Consider the following 19,821-nt stretch of genomic DNA (forward strand, 5'->3'; position numbering starts at 1 on the left):
CATGTTGAATAAAAGTCGGGGTCATGATTAGCCTTGCATAGCCAGACCTTAGACTGACAGCAGAATGTCAGTCCTGGCAGTAAGTACCCTCCTGGCAGGTGTGTTGAAGCAAGTTGGAGATAAACTCTCAAGCACACCGGCCCTCCAAGACTGAGTTTGGACAACCCTACAATAGACAGATTTCACGTGGACGTTAAAAAAAGGGACATCGGACCTCATTTTCAGCTAAGTTAAGGAAAATTACACTAGTTAGCTAATGCTTTCTTTTCCAAACACATGTTTTAGGGTGCTTTCACACCTGTGAATTGATTCAGTTCTTCCGAAACAGGGATTAAAATTGTTACATTGTTGCTCTTTGTTCTTGGTGCGGTTCGCTTTCACACGGCAAAGTTTCTAAATGGACCAAAAGAGCTAAAATGAGTCACATTTGAGTAAACTCTTCTCACATTGGTCAAAGTTTCATGGTTTATTTTGCAGAGTCCCGCTCAGCTGTCAGTGGGATGGTAGTGGTTTGGTGGGGTTTGACAAGGTGCGCGCGACGTGTCTGAAGAGCAAGGAAGGATGCGGTGGGGAAGGGTGAGAAAGGTGCGCAACGTATTTTAGGACTGGGAGGGAGAGGCGCGACTCCTGAAACTTCCTGGAGACTTGGGATGTCTGTTGAATGACCTCCCGCCCTACTCATAATTCTCTCTTCATATAGAAGATATGGTGGTTTCACATATGCCAATTGAACCGCACTAACTGGCAAACGAGACGGGTTCTGAAACAAAAGTCTAGGTGTGAAAGCACCCTTAGAGGCATCAACGGTGTTTAAGAACGTGCCCAACAGCGCTTAAATGTTAGCGGGAAATGGACTTTTTAAAAATGTAAGTATGTGGCAACACTATTACAGACAAAACAAAGGTGTGCTACAGAGGACAATGTTTGCAATGTTTACAGTGCTGATCCTATATTTCCAGCTTTCTTCCCACTGCGGCCTTGCTTTCGTTTTTTTAAATGGTGTGAAATAAGCATATAATCTAGTGATTAGTGTGTTGACACATTGCACTAAGGTGCTCATAGCGACCTAAGGTCGATTCCTGGCTTGAGGTTCTTTGCCGATCCTTTAGTCTCTTTCTGCTCCCTATGCTTTCCTGTCTCCACTCTCCAAGAGCCACACTAAGCCGACAGTCTGCATTGGGCTTCCTTGGTCAGTGTTGTTCCAACTAGTGAGTTTGGTGTCAAATCTATATCGGGCTGATGGGTGAAAAGTGCGATCTAGCTGGTTTTTCTGCAATGAATCAGAGCGCACGTGTGACGAAGTGAAGTGATGTAGCAAGTAAACAAATCAAGTCAACAAGGAACACAATGATGCCTGCTGTAGTTTCAAAACATTTCTTAAGTAGTTGCAAACGATATGGATTATTAGATTATCACACATATTACTGTAAAGGTAACGTGCAATAATGGTACTAAATGCTGCTTTGTTTATGCTCCTGATTTTGGAAGTTCTGGATTTTATCCTTCGCCAAATACACATCCTCTTATGCAGGCGCGGGCATACAATCGTTTTAGTCGACTGCTGTCCATTTGGTGTGTTCACAGGTAGCTTTTTTGGTCCAGATGTGAGCCGACGCAAGACAACAACGCAGTTGGGTTTAGTCAGCACAGTATATCCAAAGTATATTTTGACTAGATTTTAAGTTCCTCAAGCAAAACTCTGGGACTTATTATGACACGACATACATAGTCTTAAGAATCCTGCTTAAAAAAATCTTTATTAATGTGCATTGTCATCAATATAAACATCACAGCTTTTTTTATTAGTTAGACCTGTTTCCAGACAGGCTGGTTAAGACTGCTGTACATCCGGCTTCTAGAAATCATGTATATTTAAACCAATCAGAGCACAACTTCAAATTTGCTGAAGTCTTGCCAAAAAAGAGTGGCATATACATCTGATGTTTAACCATGGGTCTTTGGGTGGTGCTTTGGCATGTTGTCTAATTTTCAGACTAAGTCAGCATGCATAATGTCAAAAACATAAAATATGCCAGCCATGGTTGCATATTAGTTAAGTCAAGTTAGCTTTATATTTAAAGCTCTATTTACAAAGTAGACTCTCTCAATACCACTTTACATAGATAAAAAGAAGTAAAATCCATACCAATATTTCAGATTATAGAATGCATTATAGAACAGATTATAGATAGCAAGATAGTGTTAGAACGCTGGTGCAATTCTATTTAAATTAAAACTAATACAGTTCAGTTTGAAACAAATGTCACTGTTTATGTAGACCAGCTCCACCGAATCCAACCAAACAAGCCAGAGGCGACAGTGGCTAGGACCCAAAACTTAAAGTTGTGCAAAAATTACACCATCATCATTAAAATCAGCTCAGACATGTGATTATCTTTCTTTTCTGTGTGTTTTCACAGGTGAGGTGTATGACGCTGTTTGTGACCCACTACCCTCCTTTGTGCGAACTGGAGCATTTGTACCCACAGCATGTGGGGAATTACCACATGGCTTTCCTGCTCAATGAGCCAGAGAGCACTTCTGATGGTGTGTATGCATACATCTACCTGTTCACATTCATAGTCAATTAAATTATCTTTTAGAGTTAAGAATAGGCTACATATTAGCCTAACCCTTACTCAAATGTATTATTCACACATGTTATTAGATTGGGCTTCATATTCCTAATTAAACTATTGTTCAATAGTGTGGTATCAGGCTTATAAGATTTATTTACAGGCATTTTAATGTTTTTGAGGTGTTTATTGGATCAGTAATGCTATAAATAGAGGAAGAAATATAGATTAAAAATTCATATTATGCAATTTTTCATTTTTTAATTGTTGTCTTATTTCATGTATTTTTAAATTGTAATTTATTTAAATTATTAAGGTAGCCGAAGTTATTAACTTTGATAACAATAAGTTTTTTTAAACAGCTAATCATCATAAAAATCCAAAATCAAACAAAAAGTGCTCAGGGGTAGCTTAAATGTGTTGGTAACCTTTGGGTAAGGAATTCATCAGATTAAACAGCAAAAGTCAGTCCTAGGCACTCGAAAAATGTGGAAAAAGTTTAAAAGTTTTTATTAACATGGCTATCCTTGTTACCCTGATGAAGGTAAGCCTGAGACACTAAAGACTACAGTAATGTTTCTAAAAATTCAGCTGTAATTGTGAGGGTTAAATAAATTTATACACATAGAAAACATTTATTTTACATTTAAATACAATTTGGCAGTATTACTGTTTATATTGTAGTTTTGATGAAATAAATGCACCATTCATTAGCAGAAAACAAATTTCAATATATGTTTTCAAACGTTTGACCTGCAGTGTTTATACATATCAGGCCCAAATAGCTAGGGAGGGTTCGGGTGTTTCGAAGGACCAACCCCCCTCCTGACAAAGTCCAGAATTTGCCCCCTACATGAGCTCATCTGTCCCATTTTTGACAGTATGCCATCGTAAATTTGTGGCTTTAGGAAGAATAACCAATAAAATAACCAATAAAAGAAGGCTTTTATTATTTAAATGAGCAAATTCTGACAGAGAAAATTAGCTGGTCAGTTAGTTTTTTTGCCTATAAGCTAAAGTTTTTATTTTTGTTTGTTTGTTTGTTTGTTTTTTTATGATAGATGATAATAAATTACCATTTAAAAATAAGTATTTTTCATATTTTTAAAATTATAATCTCATTACTTTAAATATAAAACTGTAATAACTTACCATTTAAATGCTCATTTGTAAATAAACATAAATGTTTGTAAACTAAAAATAGTATGATAAGCAGTTTGACAAAAATGTGAGAAGTATTTCTAACCCAGTGGTTAGTGTGTTGTAGGGATGCAACAATACAGTTAGCCTACAGTTCAATACATACCTTGTTTTTTTTTTTTACACGGTGTTCAGTTTGGTTCTCATGGCTTGACATGTGTTTTTTTATTCTATAGGCAATAGCAACAGTAAGAGGTTGAGAAAAAAATTAAAACAATTTGTAATACTCCTTTTGTATTACTTAAAAGCCAAGAAAAGTACATTAGTTCCTAGTGTATTGTATAAAAAAAATTAACATTGAAATCTGTGGTCAATCAGCTGTTGGTAGCCTATGTACAAACTGGGGAACTCACACTTTCATACATTTTGAAAATAAACATAAATGTGAAGTTAATAAAGATAAATTGGCCATTTCAAATAAACATATTTGTACTTATGTAAACATAAATAAACCATCTTAATTATCTCCGTGCTGAAAAAAGTATGAGGTGGTAGTCTGTAACGCAGATCAAGTGCTTTTATAAGATGACAAAAGCCTGCATCTCTAATCACCGAAAACAGCTGCAAATCTTTAGCAATAAACACCTGCACTGCCTTTGTTATTTTTATGTGTCTCTCGGAACCAGTTGGGTATGTTTGTTGAAAGGATTCAGTAGGGATTGTTGCTTTTTGGAGGACTTTATTACCTTCTCTGCTACCCTGCATTTAGACAGTAATATTGGTTATACACGTGTAAAACAATTCTTGCACACAGTTATTATTTGTTTACTGTTGTTTCTTTCATTGGCATTATACTTACCGGCAAAACCGTAATGTCCTCACACAGCAGATTTGAAAGATGCCGTCAATTCCTTGCACTGTTGCCGCACTTCGCCGCCACTTGCCATGGTAAAGTGTGGAATGTTGGTTAAGCGCCCCCTAACTTTAAAGCATAGTGATTGGATATTTACTCGCAGGGAGGTTTTTCCTCATCTCAGTTCGTAGACTTACAGGCACACACAAAAAGTCAATCCGGAGAGATAAAAAACACACATACTTTATTTAAACGTAAAACCGAGAAAACTGCAATTCACAAGGGCGTATTCACCGTAGATGTCGTACCGAACGGTTCAATACTACATTGTGAATCATGGCGTCTCTAGTGTGTTGATATATGGTGTATAATGCTCCGGGAGACCCAAGTTTGAATCCCGGCTCGTGGACCTTTCTCTCACTTCACTTTTTGTCAACCTACTGGCCTGTCAAATACAGGCAAAAATGCCAAAAATCATTGTTTAAAAAATAAAGTGTGGTAATGATAACCATCCAACAAGCTACAACAGCACAAATTAATGCTTAAAATGTCACTAAAATAAAGTATTTGAACCTTGAATAGCTGCAAATATGTCAACTTTGTGAGATAAAAGAACCACCCCTTATAATAGGCTGGCTATGGGCCTGCATGTATTTAGTTTTCTTTTTTTTTTTTTTGTAGCTTTTCATGATGTTTGATAAATGTTCATGTATTGCTTAATATGTTGTTTTCAATCTGGAAAACCATATTTTTCAAGGCTTTGCCATAGGAAAAAAACAGCTTGCGTTGGTATTGGGTGTAGCGTAGATGTTGTATGCCCCCACGTCAAATATTGTGTCACCATGGCCTGGGACATCTAGAATTTATCTAGAATTTTATTGTATCAGTTTGTGTGTGTTTGTGCGTGCGTGCGTGTGCCTGCGTGTTAGTAATTGAACTCCTTATGAGGATTGACTTAATTTTTCCAATAGCATAATGGTGCACATTACACAAGCACTGGAAACACACTGAACACAGAGCTTTAAGTCCAAATAAAGGCCATCTGTGTCCTTTAAATATGTTAATTTTGAGTCTACATCATATTTATGTTTCAGAGAAACTTTTTAATGTAACAATAACGTTCATTTATTGTATGATTTTTTGTGATGATTTAAGTTACTGTTGATGTTTGTCAGCTGGAACCAGTCTGGCCATTCTCCTCTAACCTCTGGCATCAACAAGGCATTTGCGCCCACAGAACTGCCGCTCACTAAATGTTTTCTGTTTTTCGGACCATTCTCTGTAAACCCTAGAGATGGTCGTGCATGTAAATCCCAGTAGATCAGCAGTTTCTGAAATAATCAGACCAACCTTTCTGGGACCAACAACCATGTCACATTCAAAGTCACTTTTAAAATCAGCTTTCTTTCCCATTCTGATGCTCGGTTTTGTACATGATCTTTCCTAGAATTTCGCCATTTTTTAACTCAATATAAAACACAATGTAAAGAACTTTTTAAATCATATACTTTTGCACTGGAACCTAACATTGTAACATTTTATAAATTGTAATCTTTCAAAACCTTATTGTAAGTTGTATGAAGCTGTCATTCTGAGATTGGGATTATAATTTCCCCCCATTTTGTTGTAGTTATGGCACTGTTCCCCTTCTTGTGCTTTTATAATACAGCACATGCATCCTTGAACTTGATGTATAGCTCTTAACTGCAATCCATCATCATTACTGATCTTGCCTTTCTTGATAATGAACGCAGCACGTTATTAACTTAATCTTGATGTCATCTGAGAAAGCCATTAGTGTCTGGATCATAGAATGAGGAGTGCATTGTCTTGAAGTATACTGGTTATGATAGCTTTTGAACCAGGTACTTTACTGTTTACTGTATGTGAGCTGAGTCATCCGGGATTTCATGGATCACTTACTCATTTGTGTTATCTTTGCATTGACCTTAAGCTGCTTGAGTGATCAGCGAGTGTGGCACACTTTCTTACACTGTCTGTTAGTCAGTTCACCTGCTGACTGCTGCTGTCTGTAAGAATAATGCTGTCCAATATGGGGCTATTTTATTTTATTTTATTTTATATTGTTTTTTTATTTATTATTATTGTTATTATATTTTATTTTAGTTTAATTTTCATTTTAGTTTAATTTAATATTTTATTAGTATTTATTTTACATAGGATTTTAATTTTGTTATATATTTTATTTTATCTTTATTTTTTATTTTATTTTGTTTTTTATTTTTCATTTTATTTTTTTATATTTTATTTTTTAATTTTATTTTTTATTTTATTTTATATTTAGTTTTCATTTTATTTTATTTAATATTTTATTTAATATTTTATTTTTTAATTTTATTGCACATTTTATTTCAAATTATTTTTTTATGTTTTATCAGTTTTTATTTAATTTTATAATTTATTTTATTTATATTTTATTTTATTTTATATTTTATTTATATTTTTTTATTTTATATCTTAACTTATTATATTTTTATTTATATATTTTTTTGTTTTATTTTATTTTTATCGTATTTTTTTTATATTTTATTTTATATTTTAGTATTTTTTATTTTAAATTTAATTTAATTTAATTTTTATATTTTATTTATTTTATTTTAGACCAAATCACATTTTATTTATTTTGTTTTTTTTTCTTATGTGTTTATCTAAAAAGCTTTAATTTCATTCTAGACATAAAAAAAGCAAATGTCACTTTTAAATGTGTTTGAAGGCCATATTTAATTGCGTTTGCTCCCTGACTCTCATTAAATTTGCAGTTTTTTGTTTTTTTTTGACAATTTTCTTCTATCAGGTCGGCGTTGTTTTCTACTGATATGTGTTAAAGCAATAGTTGACCCAAAAATTAAAAATATGTCAATTATTCATCATCTTGTTCATCATTATTTATCATCTTGTAAACCCAAAAGAATTTTTGAAATGCCCAAAAAGTATTGAATAGAAATTGAGATATATATTTTTGCTGTGCCAGTTAAAGGGTTTAGTACATGTGAAGTGATAGCATTACTTTATTTGATTAACAGACATCATTTCATTCAGATACAAAATCACTGGTAAACAAAGAAGATTAAAAGGGGTAGTTCATCCTAAAACAAAATCTGTCATTATTTTCTTGCTCTTCAATTGTTCAAGAGTTTTTTTAAGGGTCTTCTTTTGAACACATAAGAGGTTATTTCAAAGAATAATGGTCCCCTTATTTGGACCCCATTTTCCTATTACAAAAGTCACTTGGTACCCTCAACCAGGCTATTTTAAAATATCATCAAAGAACAAATGAGTTTTGTTCTAGCAATGCAAACACAACCTTTCATGTTTATTGCTGTAAATGTGATGTAGTCTGTACAGTATATGTGACCCTGGACCACAACGTCAGTCTTACAGTATGTTGCATGGGTATACTTTTGGCTATGCATTGTATTAGTCACAATTATTATTATAATTATTGTTTTTAGTGCCAAAAATCACTGGAAGTTTAAATAAAGATCATAATCTATTTAGATATTTCATACATTTTTAAATTGTAAAATATATCAAAACTACTAATCGCATCAATTAGAGACAGCTTTAAAGGTGATTTTTCACCCTTTTTTAAATTTGACAAACAATACATCAGTGGGAAGCTTTTTTATTTAACTTTCATGTGGTGAATTAATCTGAAGTTCTATTATGACTGCTTGTGTTGTACAGGGCCACATATTTATGTTAATACTGTATGTGAAGAAAAAGTCTACATTTAATTTGGCCATCATAGACAGTGATCAAACAAGATTGTAATTTCTTTTTCAAATGCAAGTTTGATATTCAGGAAACTGGAAACGGCTGAATCAGTCACTATAGAATATGAGTGATATTCCTCATTCTCGTCTTTATGTGTGCAATTGATTTGGTAATCAGCTGTGTAGTGTATTTCATAATCTGCGTATGACCTCAGGCAGTGACAGGTCAACAGATCATGTGTTTGTGGTAGTGTTCAGGAGAAGATAGCATTGGAAGAGAAGCCAGAGGAAAAGTTTTTGATAATGATTGAAATAAGGAATAATACATTTTTGAAAAGACTAACACTTTTACCATGCTTGATACATGTTTGTTTATGTAAAACATTTTTCAGCTTTTACTGAAGCATGTAGGTAGCGGTTTTTATATTTATGTAGAAAAAATATATATTTGTAACATTTTAAATTTTAAATCTTATATGTAAAGATATTTGTGTATCGGTGTATATCCTGTGTGTATTTAGCAATGTGTAAGCATTTTGGACCTGCATAGGTGCATAACTAATGTGCTCTGTGGTGGACTTTAGACCATTTTTTTAAAATTAATTTATTTATTTTTTGGTCAATAGCACAGTCTATTTAAGTTTCTCAGAATATTAACGCAGCAACAATGCACCTTAACACACCCACTTTATAGACCAGCACACCCAAAAGTCCACAAAGTGACGTAAATGGATTTGCTATTAAACATCGTGGTGAAAAACGTGAAAATTTTGAGTTGCGCTGGTCTGAAAATAGCAACAAATCAGGCCAAACACGTCATATGCATTATTGCACTGCATGTATTATAGGGCCCTGAGGAAATTATTTAACTTATTAGGTTTTACAAATTTAAGTTTTAAAACATTAAACCATTAAGCCCAGCCCCAAGAATTGTGTTGTTTCAGCTCATTTAAAATAAGCAGTTTGAACAAACTGAGTGAACTATTTGGATCGTGTCAGTAAATTATAACAGCAAATTATAATTTTTGTTTGAACTACGCCTTTAATGTGCCTATTTTAATAATGTCTTTTTTCTGCTTTTAATTCTATGGTGGATTGTAAGGTGGTAGAAATAAAGTTTCTTTTTATTTTAAACTTTGAAGTAACTTCTTATGATACATTATAAGTTGATTACGAAATATGAAAACAGCTGCTATAGAAAACCAATGGGCACCTTGGAGTAGCTTTTGACCAATTGAAGTTAAGCATTCTGCAGTTCTGTGATATATATATATATATAAAACATTCTGTAAACAAAATTCTGCTATATCTGAAATCCATGAAACAGTGTTGCAAGAGCCAGGTAGTGGTTACTTAACAACTGGCTTGTGTGCATGGCTGTAATCTTATTGCATAAGTCCTCTTTGCTATGCTGTTCTGTCATTTGGCTCTCCAGCACTGAAAATTTGTTCTTAAATCACATCCACATTCCGAGATACTTTCTGAAAATCAGAACTCAACTTGGTTCACTCACGGTTCACGTCTTTCTTCTTTCTGACTTTTTTTGTTCTCTGCACTTAATATTCTGTGCCATACTGAAAAGGGAATCAAGTCTATGACAGAAGCTCAGAGAAATATTGGGAGAAATGGCTTACAATATTCATAAATCAGGTTAATAATAAATCTGTGGTTACTGTCACACCATGACACAGGAACAGATTTTTTTATGAAAACTGAAAAACTGTCATGTATTGAAAAAGTTATAAGGGAAAACTCATTTTATGCATTATAATGTTCATCATTGATGCATTACTCTTTTCCAGACATATCTATTCCCTTAATCATTATACTAATATGAAGGTTGGTGCTTTTAATTCTTATGTACTGTTGGGGATGTTTTTATCTGCTCTGGAATGAATTTGTGTCTTAATTTGGCCACATCCTTTGTGTAAGCAGAACAATTTTCGGAGACCAATCTGATTTTGACACATATTTTCAGAAAATGCTTTGAAATTTTTATAGAACTTGACGACACATTGTGGTTAAATTTACTCCTCCTTTGTTATGTTTGGGATGAAAACTAAATTAAACTGCTCTTAAAAAAATGCATTAGATAAATATTTTCTTAATTTTCTTTGCATAAATCATTTAATCAACCTCAGTCCTAATAAAAACTACTATTTTTTTTTTTAGAAAATGGCAGGATTTTAACTCTTTAATTGGCAGTTTCATAAATGATGTAACAGGTTTGGTGACAAACACATACAAAATAACATATTTTCAATATAAAAAGTAATTTTTTAAAACCTTTTATTAAAGTCTTGTGAAAAAGCATTGCCTTTAATGCATTGTTTTTGATTGATTTTCATTTTTTCCTCCCTTATTTACTGTTGGTGGCTGTTTTTGCCCCATTGACTTCCATTATAACCACATTTAATTTTGATCTAATTTTGATTGCAAAGCCATGACACCATATAACCATGCATTTTTGATTGTTAGTGGCCCTTCCTGTTGGGAAGAAGCAAAACGTGTTATTTTTTATTGTTGATAATCAGTTGGGACCATAAACCTTTAGATATATGGGGTATAGCAGTAAATTAAAGTGTGCATATGTCTGTAAGTGTGTGAGAGTGACCTTTACGCACTTTCCTTGTTGTGTCTGAGAAAATAAAATTATGCATCTCAGCTTTCAGAACTACATGGAATAAATTAAAACAGAGACTATAGGCTCTATTTAGACGATCCATACACAAAGTGCAAACCGCAGGGCGCAAACGCATTAAGGGCATGTCAGAATCCACTTTTGCTAATATAAGGATAGAAAAATCCGCTTTGTGCCGTGGCGCATGGTCTAAAAGGGTTGAGCTTATTCTTTTTAATGAGTTTTAGGTGTATTTTGAGAATAAACCAATCAGAGTCTCATCTCCCATTCTCTTTAAGAGTCAGTTGCGTCGTGCTGTAGTGTATTTGCTATTTACATTGACAGACTTTGTAAGTGGAAAAACTGAACCCTTCACTGGAGAGAAAACAGTTAAACAGAGCATCTACAGCATGAGAGTAATAGATGAGCCTCCTCATTGTTTACTTTCGCTTTCACTCTCGTGGATAGGAAAACTTCTTGTACGCACAGACATCCATTAGCCTATAAATAATTAATTTAGTTTGTTCAGCGCAACGATTGGTTTCAAAACTATTTCTAAATTCAGTTCTAATTTCCAGCAAACGAATAAATGAACAATAATAACGAAGTGTGCTCAAAAACTAGTTATATCCAAATGCACATGCTGTGCCCCATATGGTCTAAAACCTGACAGGGGGGCAAATCTAAGCTTGTTTTAATAAAACAAATATAAATCTGCATATAATAAATATTACTGCTAATAATAATAACATTATACAAAAGCAAATTTTAACGAATAAACTGAAAAAGCCCCTGGAGATGAAAAAGGCATGAAAGTGGTTTTTATATTTATGTAGGCTAAAAAATTATGTTTTGTAATATTTTAATCCTTTATAATTATATCCTATATATATCCTTATTATATCCTATATATATCCTTAATATTTTTATTCTTTTTTATATGTAAAGAAGTTTGCGCATTGCTGTACATCCTGTTTGTATTGAGCAATGTGTAAGCGAGGCGCATAACTAACCTGCTCTGCGCTGGACAATAGACCAGCTTTGATCTGGCCTATAGAACAGGCTATTAAAGTTTCTCAAAAGAGCAATGCGCCAGCAATGCACCTCAACAGGCCTCCTTTTTTAGACTGGAATGCCTATGGGTGCACATATGGGCGCAAATGCATTTGCTATTTAAACAGCAAAACTAGAAAGCCTAGTAAGAGCTTGATTAGCTAGCCCAGGTGTGTCTGATTGGGGTTGGAACTAAATTTTGCAGGACACCGCCCCTCCAGGACTGAGTTTGATACCCCTGCTCTAAGGTGTGCAGTTGTTTTTTGGCAGCATGATTTAGTTCCTAAAATAGTTCCAGGCATTGTTTATTACTAATTCAATCACTTTTCCTTGGTTATTTTTGCATAAAAATATGCTAAACAATGTATTGTTTATATATTGTACAACTTTTATCTATATAAAAACCATAAAATAAGTGTTTTTTTTGCAAATGCAAAATAGAATGGTCTCCTATTGGACAGTAAGCAGCAGAACTACCATGGACATAGTTTTTTTCCATTCATTTTCTTTTCAAAACCTTCTCTTGATTCAGAGTACATGCTCTGATCATTACTTTTTAAAGTGTTTAATACTGTATCTCTGTTGCTTTCATTTCTAGAGGAGGAGGCTCAGCCAGAGTTCATCACATTTCTCTATCAGCTGATTGAAGGCGCAGCCGCCAGGAGCTACGGGCTAAATGTAGCGCGTCTGGCTGAAATCCCAGAGTCCATCCTGAGGACTGCTGCATTCAAATCCAAGGAGTTGGAGGCTCTCGTGAACAGCCGGAGGTACGTGGGCAGATTGGTTACACAATGGAAGAAGAACACTGTAGTAATTTTGTATTGTGGAGGAACTTCGTTCAGAACAAATTTCTAACTTTTAACAAGTGTTATTGTGTTTAAGGTCTTTGTTTGCAAAAATATTGCGTAGACTAGCATTTTCACATGGTGCATATTTGATTATAGTTATTATCAGTGCAAGATCTTGAGCTAAAAAGCTTTTAAATGTGTGTTGTTTTTGAAAAGAGCAGATTTTTCAAACACATTTTTATGCATAATAGTTTTAATAACTCACCTCTAATAACTGATTTATTTTATCTTTGTTATGATGACAGTAAACAATGTTTTACTAGATATTTTTTGAGACATTTAAAGGCTTACCTAGGTTAACTAGGCAGAGAGTAATTAGGCAAGTTATTGTTTATTCTGTTGATAGTCGGAAAAAAAAATTAGCTTGAAGGGGCTAATAATTTTGTCCTTAAAATAGTGTTTCAAAAATTAATAACTGCATTTATTCTAGCCGAAATAAAACAAAGACTTTCTCCAGAAGAAAAAATACGATCAGCCATACTGTGAAAAAGTCCATGCCCTGTTAAACATCATTTGGGAAATATTTCAAAAAGAAGACAAAATTCAAAGGGGGGGCTAATAATTCTGACTTCAACTGTATGTATATGTTTGTATGTGTATATATATATGCATATATAAGTTGCAACAATTTCATTTTCATTTCTTTTTTTCACATCGTCATTATGGGGTATTGTGTGTGGAATTTTGAGGGAATAAATTAATTTATTCCATTTTGAACAAAAAAAAATTGAAAAAAAGGAAACCCTATGAATACTTTTCGGATGGACTGTATATTAAGTGGCCTTAACTACAAGGCATTTGCATCAAAATATAAGTACAATGTACATATTGTGTTCATAATGTAATGCAGAACACTGGTGTTCTCCTTAGGTGGGATACTGAAGAAGATTTCTATTCTCTCAGTGTAAAGTATTTTCTAAGTGTAAAGCAGTTAATTTTCTCTTCACAAAATGTATGAAGTGTTTGCAGCAAACATGCCAGCCTGTGTTAAAAATACAGTGATATGTCTGTGTAAGATGAGTATGCCTGCACAGAAGCAACACTAGGAGAAGGCTGAGTGACTGATTGTGTAGAATAACTGAATATGTAAAGCACTGATTATATAGGTTAAATACTTCTATGAAGCTATATGTGTCAGAAGTTAGAATGAGTAACATATTATCAAGTTATTATCCTATCATGACAATGTATGTAAACACTTAGTTCCTTTGCATAAGTTGCATCTATACTTTGCTGACATAGACCTGTAACATCTCTGTTGACATGAGCTAGTGGGCTGAGAGCCAAGAATAGCAGGACCCCTTAGACTAGAAACTTATTCAAAAATGGTCAAGAGTTAAAAAGAGACTTAGGGGTGTGTCAAATAATCCTGTATAAAAATTGTAACAAACACACTGAAACTTTAGAAGGTGCAGGAGAGACTTCAGAAGGTGTCCAGGAGAGACTTCAGAATGCTCTGGGGTCTGCTCTGCTCTTTCTCGGCTTTATTATGGAGAATAAAGTCTATTTTCTGATATTCAAAACCTCCGGTCTGATAATTTCTAATTGATAAGAAGTCAAAATTTGCGACAATACGTGTAGGGTTAGGGACAGGTTTAGTGATATGGGTAGGTTTAAGGGTGGATAAAGATGTAAAGGCTGGTCAACAGTGTAATTACAGAAATTACAGATGTAATTGCATGTACAGTAGGTATTTAATCAAGCTTAAGTACATTATAAAAATGTTTGACTTTAAGGTATCATTGTTACAGTGTAACTATTCATTTAACTACTGAGTTGTATTATGCCACTTTTCCACTGCATTGTATGGCATTGTTCCAGCTAGTACCTGCTAGTACCACCTTGAGTGAGGTACCAATAACAAATGTGTTGTATACACACTGATGATGATTGTCTGGTCAGAGGGAATCATTAGATTTGCGACATGACACACTAATTCCACTATATATTAAATAGTAATAGTTAAAAAAGTGTTGTTAGTTTACACAATGAAAAAAACCTCTGAAATAGCAACGTTGTGGTCAGTAGAGGAGGTTTAGATATTACTCTTGTTGGTGGCTGAGAAACAGATTCTGTGAGAGTGGGATGAGAAGACCTGGAATGAAAATGTTTTCAGGACATCATGGCAATAGAGGCAGTGCACACTATAGCAAATAATCCCACCCACATAAAACGGTACTTAACTGCAATGGAAATGCAAACAGTCGAGTAAAACTGAACCGAAGCAAGCAGAGTCATGGCAAACTGTACCGTCCAAAAATGGCTTTGTATTATTACATGCACTTAATATATTTTTAGGTTTTTTCCACAGTCCAAAGACATGCAATACAGGTGAATTGGGTAGGCTAAATTGTCTGTAGTGAATGAGTGTCTGTGGATGTTTCCCAGAGATGGGTTGCGGCTGGAAGGGCATCCGCTGAGTAAATACATGCTAGATAATTTGGTGGTTCATTCTGCTGTGGTGGCCCCTGATTAATAAAGGGACTATGCCGAAAAGAAAATGAATAAATGAATGAATAATATATTTTTAGGGTTAGAATGCTGGTTAGATTTAAAGTTAGCTGCATATAATTATGGATAATTATTAGAACATGGAGTAATATACTATGGTACAGTATATACAGTATAGTACATGGAATGTGTAACAACATTAAAGAAAGTGTTAGCCTGCTTTGGTTCAGTTTTTGTTTAAAAAAATAAGTTGAATTTATAAGGCCTCAGGGTGGCGCAGTGGGTAGAAAGATCACCTCACAGCAAAAAGGTTGCTGCTGGTTTAAGCCTCAAGTGGGTCAGTTGGCATTTCTGTGTGGAGTTTGCATGTTCTCCCATGTTCGCGTAGGTTTCCTCATGGTGTTCCGGTTTCCCCCACAGTCCAAATACATGCACCATAGGTGAATTGAATAAGCTAAATTGGCTGTATTGTATGAGTGTGAATGCAAGAGTTTATTTATAAGAGTTTAGTTTCCTCTATATTTAGAAATAGTTTTGAAACAAATCTTTAAGCTTAACAAACTAAATTAGTTATGTACAGGTTAATGGATGTCTGTGCGCACAACACCTTTGAGTGAAAGTGAACACCAGACACACCAGAATGAAAGTGAAAATAAATAATGAGGAGGCTCATCTCTCATTCTCACGCTGTAGATGCTCTGTTTAGCTGTTTTATTGGTAGTGAAGCGCTCAGTTTTTCCACTTACAAAGTCTGTCATGTAAATTACGAATGCACCACAGAATGCACGCAGCGCGACACAACTGACTCTTAAAGGGAATGGGAGATGAGACTCTGATTGGTTTATTCTTAAAACACACCTATAACTCATTAAGAGAATAAGTTCAACCCTTTCAGACCATGCGCCATGGCGCAAGGTGGATTTGTCCGTCCTTAAAATAGCAAAAGTGGATTCTGACACGCCCTGAATGCGTTTGCACCCTGCGCTTTGGACTTTGTGCATGGATCATCAAAATAGAGCCCTTAAAATCACTCCAGAGTGGATGAAATAGTCCCCAACAGCACACAAGGGTTAAGGAGAAGGAGAAAGAAGAAAGTTTTAGATTGTGCAAACAATTTAGAGCCATTGATTTTTTTCTTTTTTCCCAAAGTGCATAATGAAGTATAAGTCTAAAGTGTCCGTGCATTCTTGTATGTACCTGAGCAAAAATGTCTTGCTTGATTTTAGTACATTATTACGATACATTATTTATTAAGATATTTACTTTGAATAATGTTTAAATCGTTTTTGTCATTTCTGCATGTGTATTATATGTAACATGATATAATTTCCCTCTCTCTCAAAACTTCTGTAGGAAAATGGTGAGACTGTTATCTGATGCCTGGAGTATCATCGACACGGAAACACTGCTGGACTGGAGAAAGCGTAGTCATTAATAATAGCATGTTGGTACTGTAATTGCCTATAGGATGATGCAAAAAAACATTCAAACCATGTATTTAAATAGAGTACTCCATATACACTGTAAAAAATATCTGGTAATGAACTGTTTCTGTATTTTGTTTGTGTTTGTGAATTGTATTATGGGACCTTGATCGACTTTTGATGTTGAAAATTCATGATAATTCATGTTTATAAAAGTCAGTTTTTCTAAATGTTTAAGGTTAAAAGTTGTTGGAAGAAAGATCAAGGTCCCATTATGCAATTCAAAAGCATTAATAAACAGGGAAAAATGAAATCATGAACCACAAAATGCGAAAAACTGCTCATTTATGGATATTTTTTCAACAGGATCTGTTTTAGCTTTACACGAAAACAAGACAACTTGTAACTTTTAATGTGTTGTCTTTGTATAGATACTTGCAGTATATCAAGGTACTTTGAACAGAACATTTTCTGAAGATGTGCTTTATTTGTATCTGTTTGGCAAAAGAACAAAATGATGCATTTTTTCAAAGATTGTAAGTGTAACATGTTATTTACATTGATTAAATTGTAAATCAAAGATCACCATTGTAACATTTTGTTGTCATTTACTTACACTCGTTTATACCTTAATGTCTTTGAACAACAAAAGAAGATATTTTGTATAATGTTTATGTCAAGAGTTTTGGTAACCATTGACAGTAATTTCATTTTTGGGTGAACTATCTCTTTAGGTTTCCTCAGTAATCTTATTGTCCTTAAGAGCTGCTGTCTGAGGTGAGTGATGATGAGTCTTCATACAAGCTGAAGCAGTCAGACAGAAAAGATTAACGCCTCCATTGTCTTTCTCTCATACTTAGATTTGCATCGATTTTTATGAGACCAAGGTTTACTTTAATAACATTATTCGAATTGCCATTAAAGTGAGAACTTTTTGGTATGTTGCATTTTATTAAGCAAACCGACTTTCAAGAATTTTTACATTTCATTTTTATTCGTTCTTTACGACATGCAACATTAGTTATCATAACATTTATCATAACAAAATCTTAAAATGTGAAAAAGTTACAAATGGAAGGAAACTGACTACTTTGCAATGAATGAGAGGTTTATGTTTATTTTTAATGACAGGACAGCCTGTACAGAACATGCTGCTTTAGTAGCCACTGTTTTGTTCACATACTTGTACTGTAGACCTGTAGTTGATATATTTCTTGTGACGTGACATGTATTTACCAGGAAAATCTGCTTAAAGGGGTATTTCACCCAAAAATGATTGTTGATAATTATGATTAATATTTACTTTCCCTCAAGTAGTTCCAAACTTTTATGAGTTTTTTTCTTCTGTTGAACACAGATTTTTTAAGAAAGCTGAAAACTTGTAAGCATTGACTTCCACAGAAAGCAGATACTATACAAGAGAATGCATGCAGGCTTTCAGCATTCTTCAGAATATCTTATTATGTTTTTTAACAGAAGAATGAAACTGATAAACGTTTGACACAAGTAAATGATGATATAATTTTCAGTTTTGGGTGAACTATCCTTTTAATATGGCACAGTGACTAATAACAGGTAAAGCATTGTTCAATCTTAACTTGAAAATGAATGTTTGAAAATACTAATAAAAAAAACTTTTTGCTAAAATGACATTTTGTTTATTTTATGGTCTAAATGGCAATATACTGTCATTATGTGTTTGAGTATAAAGTTATTTTAAGTTTTATTCTGTGAATTACCAATCAACGACAAATCAAATACCTACCACTGTTTAAACCTTAACAGACTCAATATTTCATTAATTAATGCTTATTATCAACCACAGCAACTGAAAAAAAAAATTGTTATTCTGATTAAATTCTATTTTTTAAAACAAACTAATACCAAAGAGCATAGAATCACCAAGAGGCGACACTCTAGTGCGATTTGGGAAACTAAGCCACTAGATGCCGCGGTGGCCATTTTGGAAGGAAAGTTCCAATAGAAAAACAGGATATTATAAGCAAAGAGCTTAGAATGACCAAGAGGCGAAACTCAATAGAATAATCTATACAACACTAATAATACAATAATACAACACTTACTATCACAGTCATCAGCTCTTTTAATAGTTTATTTTACAGACTTATAATATGCTGCTGTTCTATTGAAGTTTTCATTCCAAAATGGCCGCCGCGGCATCTAGTGGCTGTTTTCCAAATCACACTAGAGTGTCGCCTCTTGGTGATTCTGTGCCCTTTGTTAGTCTGTAAAATAAACTAAAAGTGCTGATGATTTTGATAGTAAGTGTTGTATTGGCGTCTTTTAGATTGTATCTCAGCTTTAATGCACTTTTTAAATAAATAAATAAATAACAAAGCAGCTACTTGCTATCGTGAGAGCAAAAAGATCCATTGGACAGCTGATCTCTTTCACTCCAAAAGGGCGGAATCCGGGACTGTTGCTGGGCACCGCTGTTACAATACTTGCGAAACTTTAGATTGCATTTCATATCACGAATAACCAATGAAATTAAACAACTGTATATTTAGTTTCAATTCTAAATGTTCATATCACACAAAATCTGCAGAAACTCATGTCTGGTCTGAGCTCCTTCCCCGGAGAATTGTCATTCTTTAGCGATTGCTGATTTTCTCTTGTACTAGAAGGCGGGGCTTCATTCGCCATATTGACAGTTACACTTTTTCCCATTCAAAGTATATGGGTGACAAGTTTTGTGTATTAAATAAGCTGTGTCTCATTTCAGACTTCAAAGGTGAGTCTTTCGAAGTCCTCACAGGCTAAACCGAGCATTTTGAAATGAGACGTTCGCCTGAAGAGGACAGATCTAGTCACCAGGCAACCGTAACAGCTGCTGTTAATAAGCGCTAATAAAATTTGTAATGACTTTTTTAAAAGTGATTTTTAAAACTTATTTTAAACGATCTGAAGGCAAAACAAGGTATACAGAAGCTGGAAATATATTTCCTTTGATCCATACATGTACACATATAAACACATGTAAACTGTCTTTTAAATCCCTCTTTAGTAAGACATGTCATACTCTTATTGTTTTTTTAACGTGTTTAGCTATCCAAGTAAAATAAACCGAACTCATACCGGAGTTTTCTTTAAAAGCA

At 34.0% G+C, this 19,821-nt stretch overlaps 1 protein-coding gene across 6 annotated transcripts in view; it reads left to right on the top strand.

Moving 5' to 3' along the window:
- msh3 (mutS homolog 3 (E. coli)) overlaps positions 1 to 17,287 on the top strand; it is a 186,574-nt gene extending 169,287 nt beyond the window's left edge. For 2 of the 6 annotated variants that reach the window (XM_087252484.1, XM_087252485.1), the window contains exons 22-24: positions 2,421 to 2,547; positions 12,578 to 12,746; positions 16,632 to 17,287. In XM_087252484.1, coding sequence (XP_087108610.1) covers positions 2,421 to 2,547; positions 12,578 to 12,746; positions 16,632 to 16,713 — 378 coding nt within the window. In that variant the 3' untranslated portion in view covers positions 16,714 to 17,287. 6 annotated transcript variants of the gene reach the window in all.
- Positions 17,288 to 19,821: the final 2,534 nt, after the last annotated feature.

This window comes from Danio rerio, chromosome 5, assembly GCF_052040795.2.
Source record: "Danio rerio strain M-AB ecotype USA chromosome 5, GRCz13ab, whole genome shotgun sequence".
Classification (NCBI taxonomy): Eukaryota; Metazoa; Chordata; class Actinopteri; order Cypriniformes; family Danionidae; genus Danio; species Danio rerio.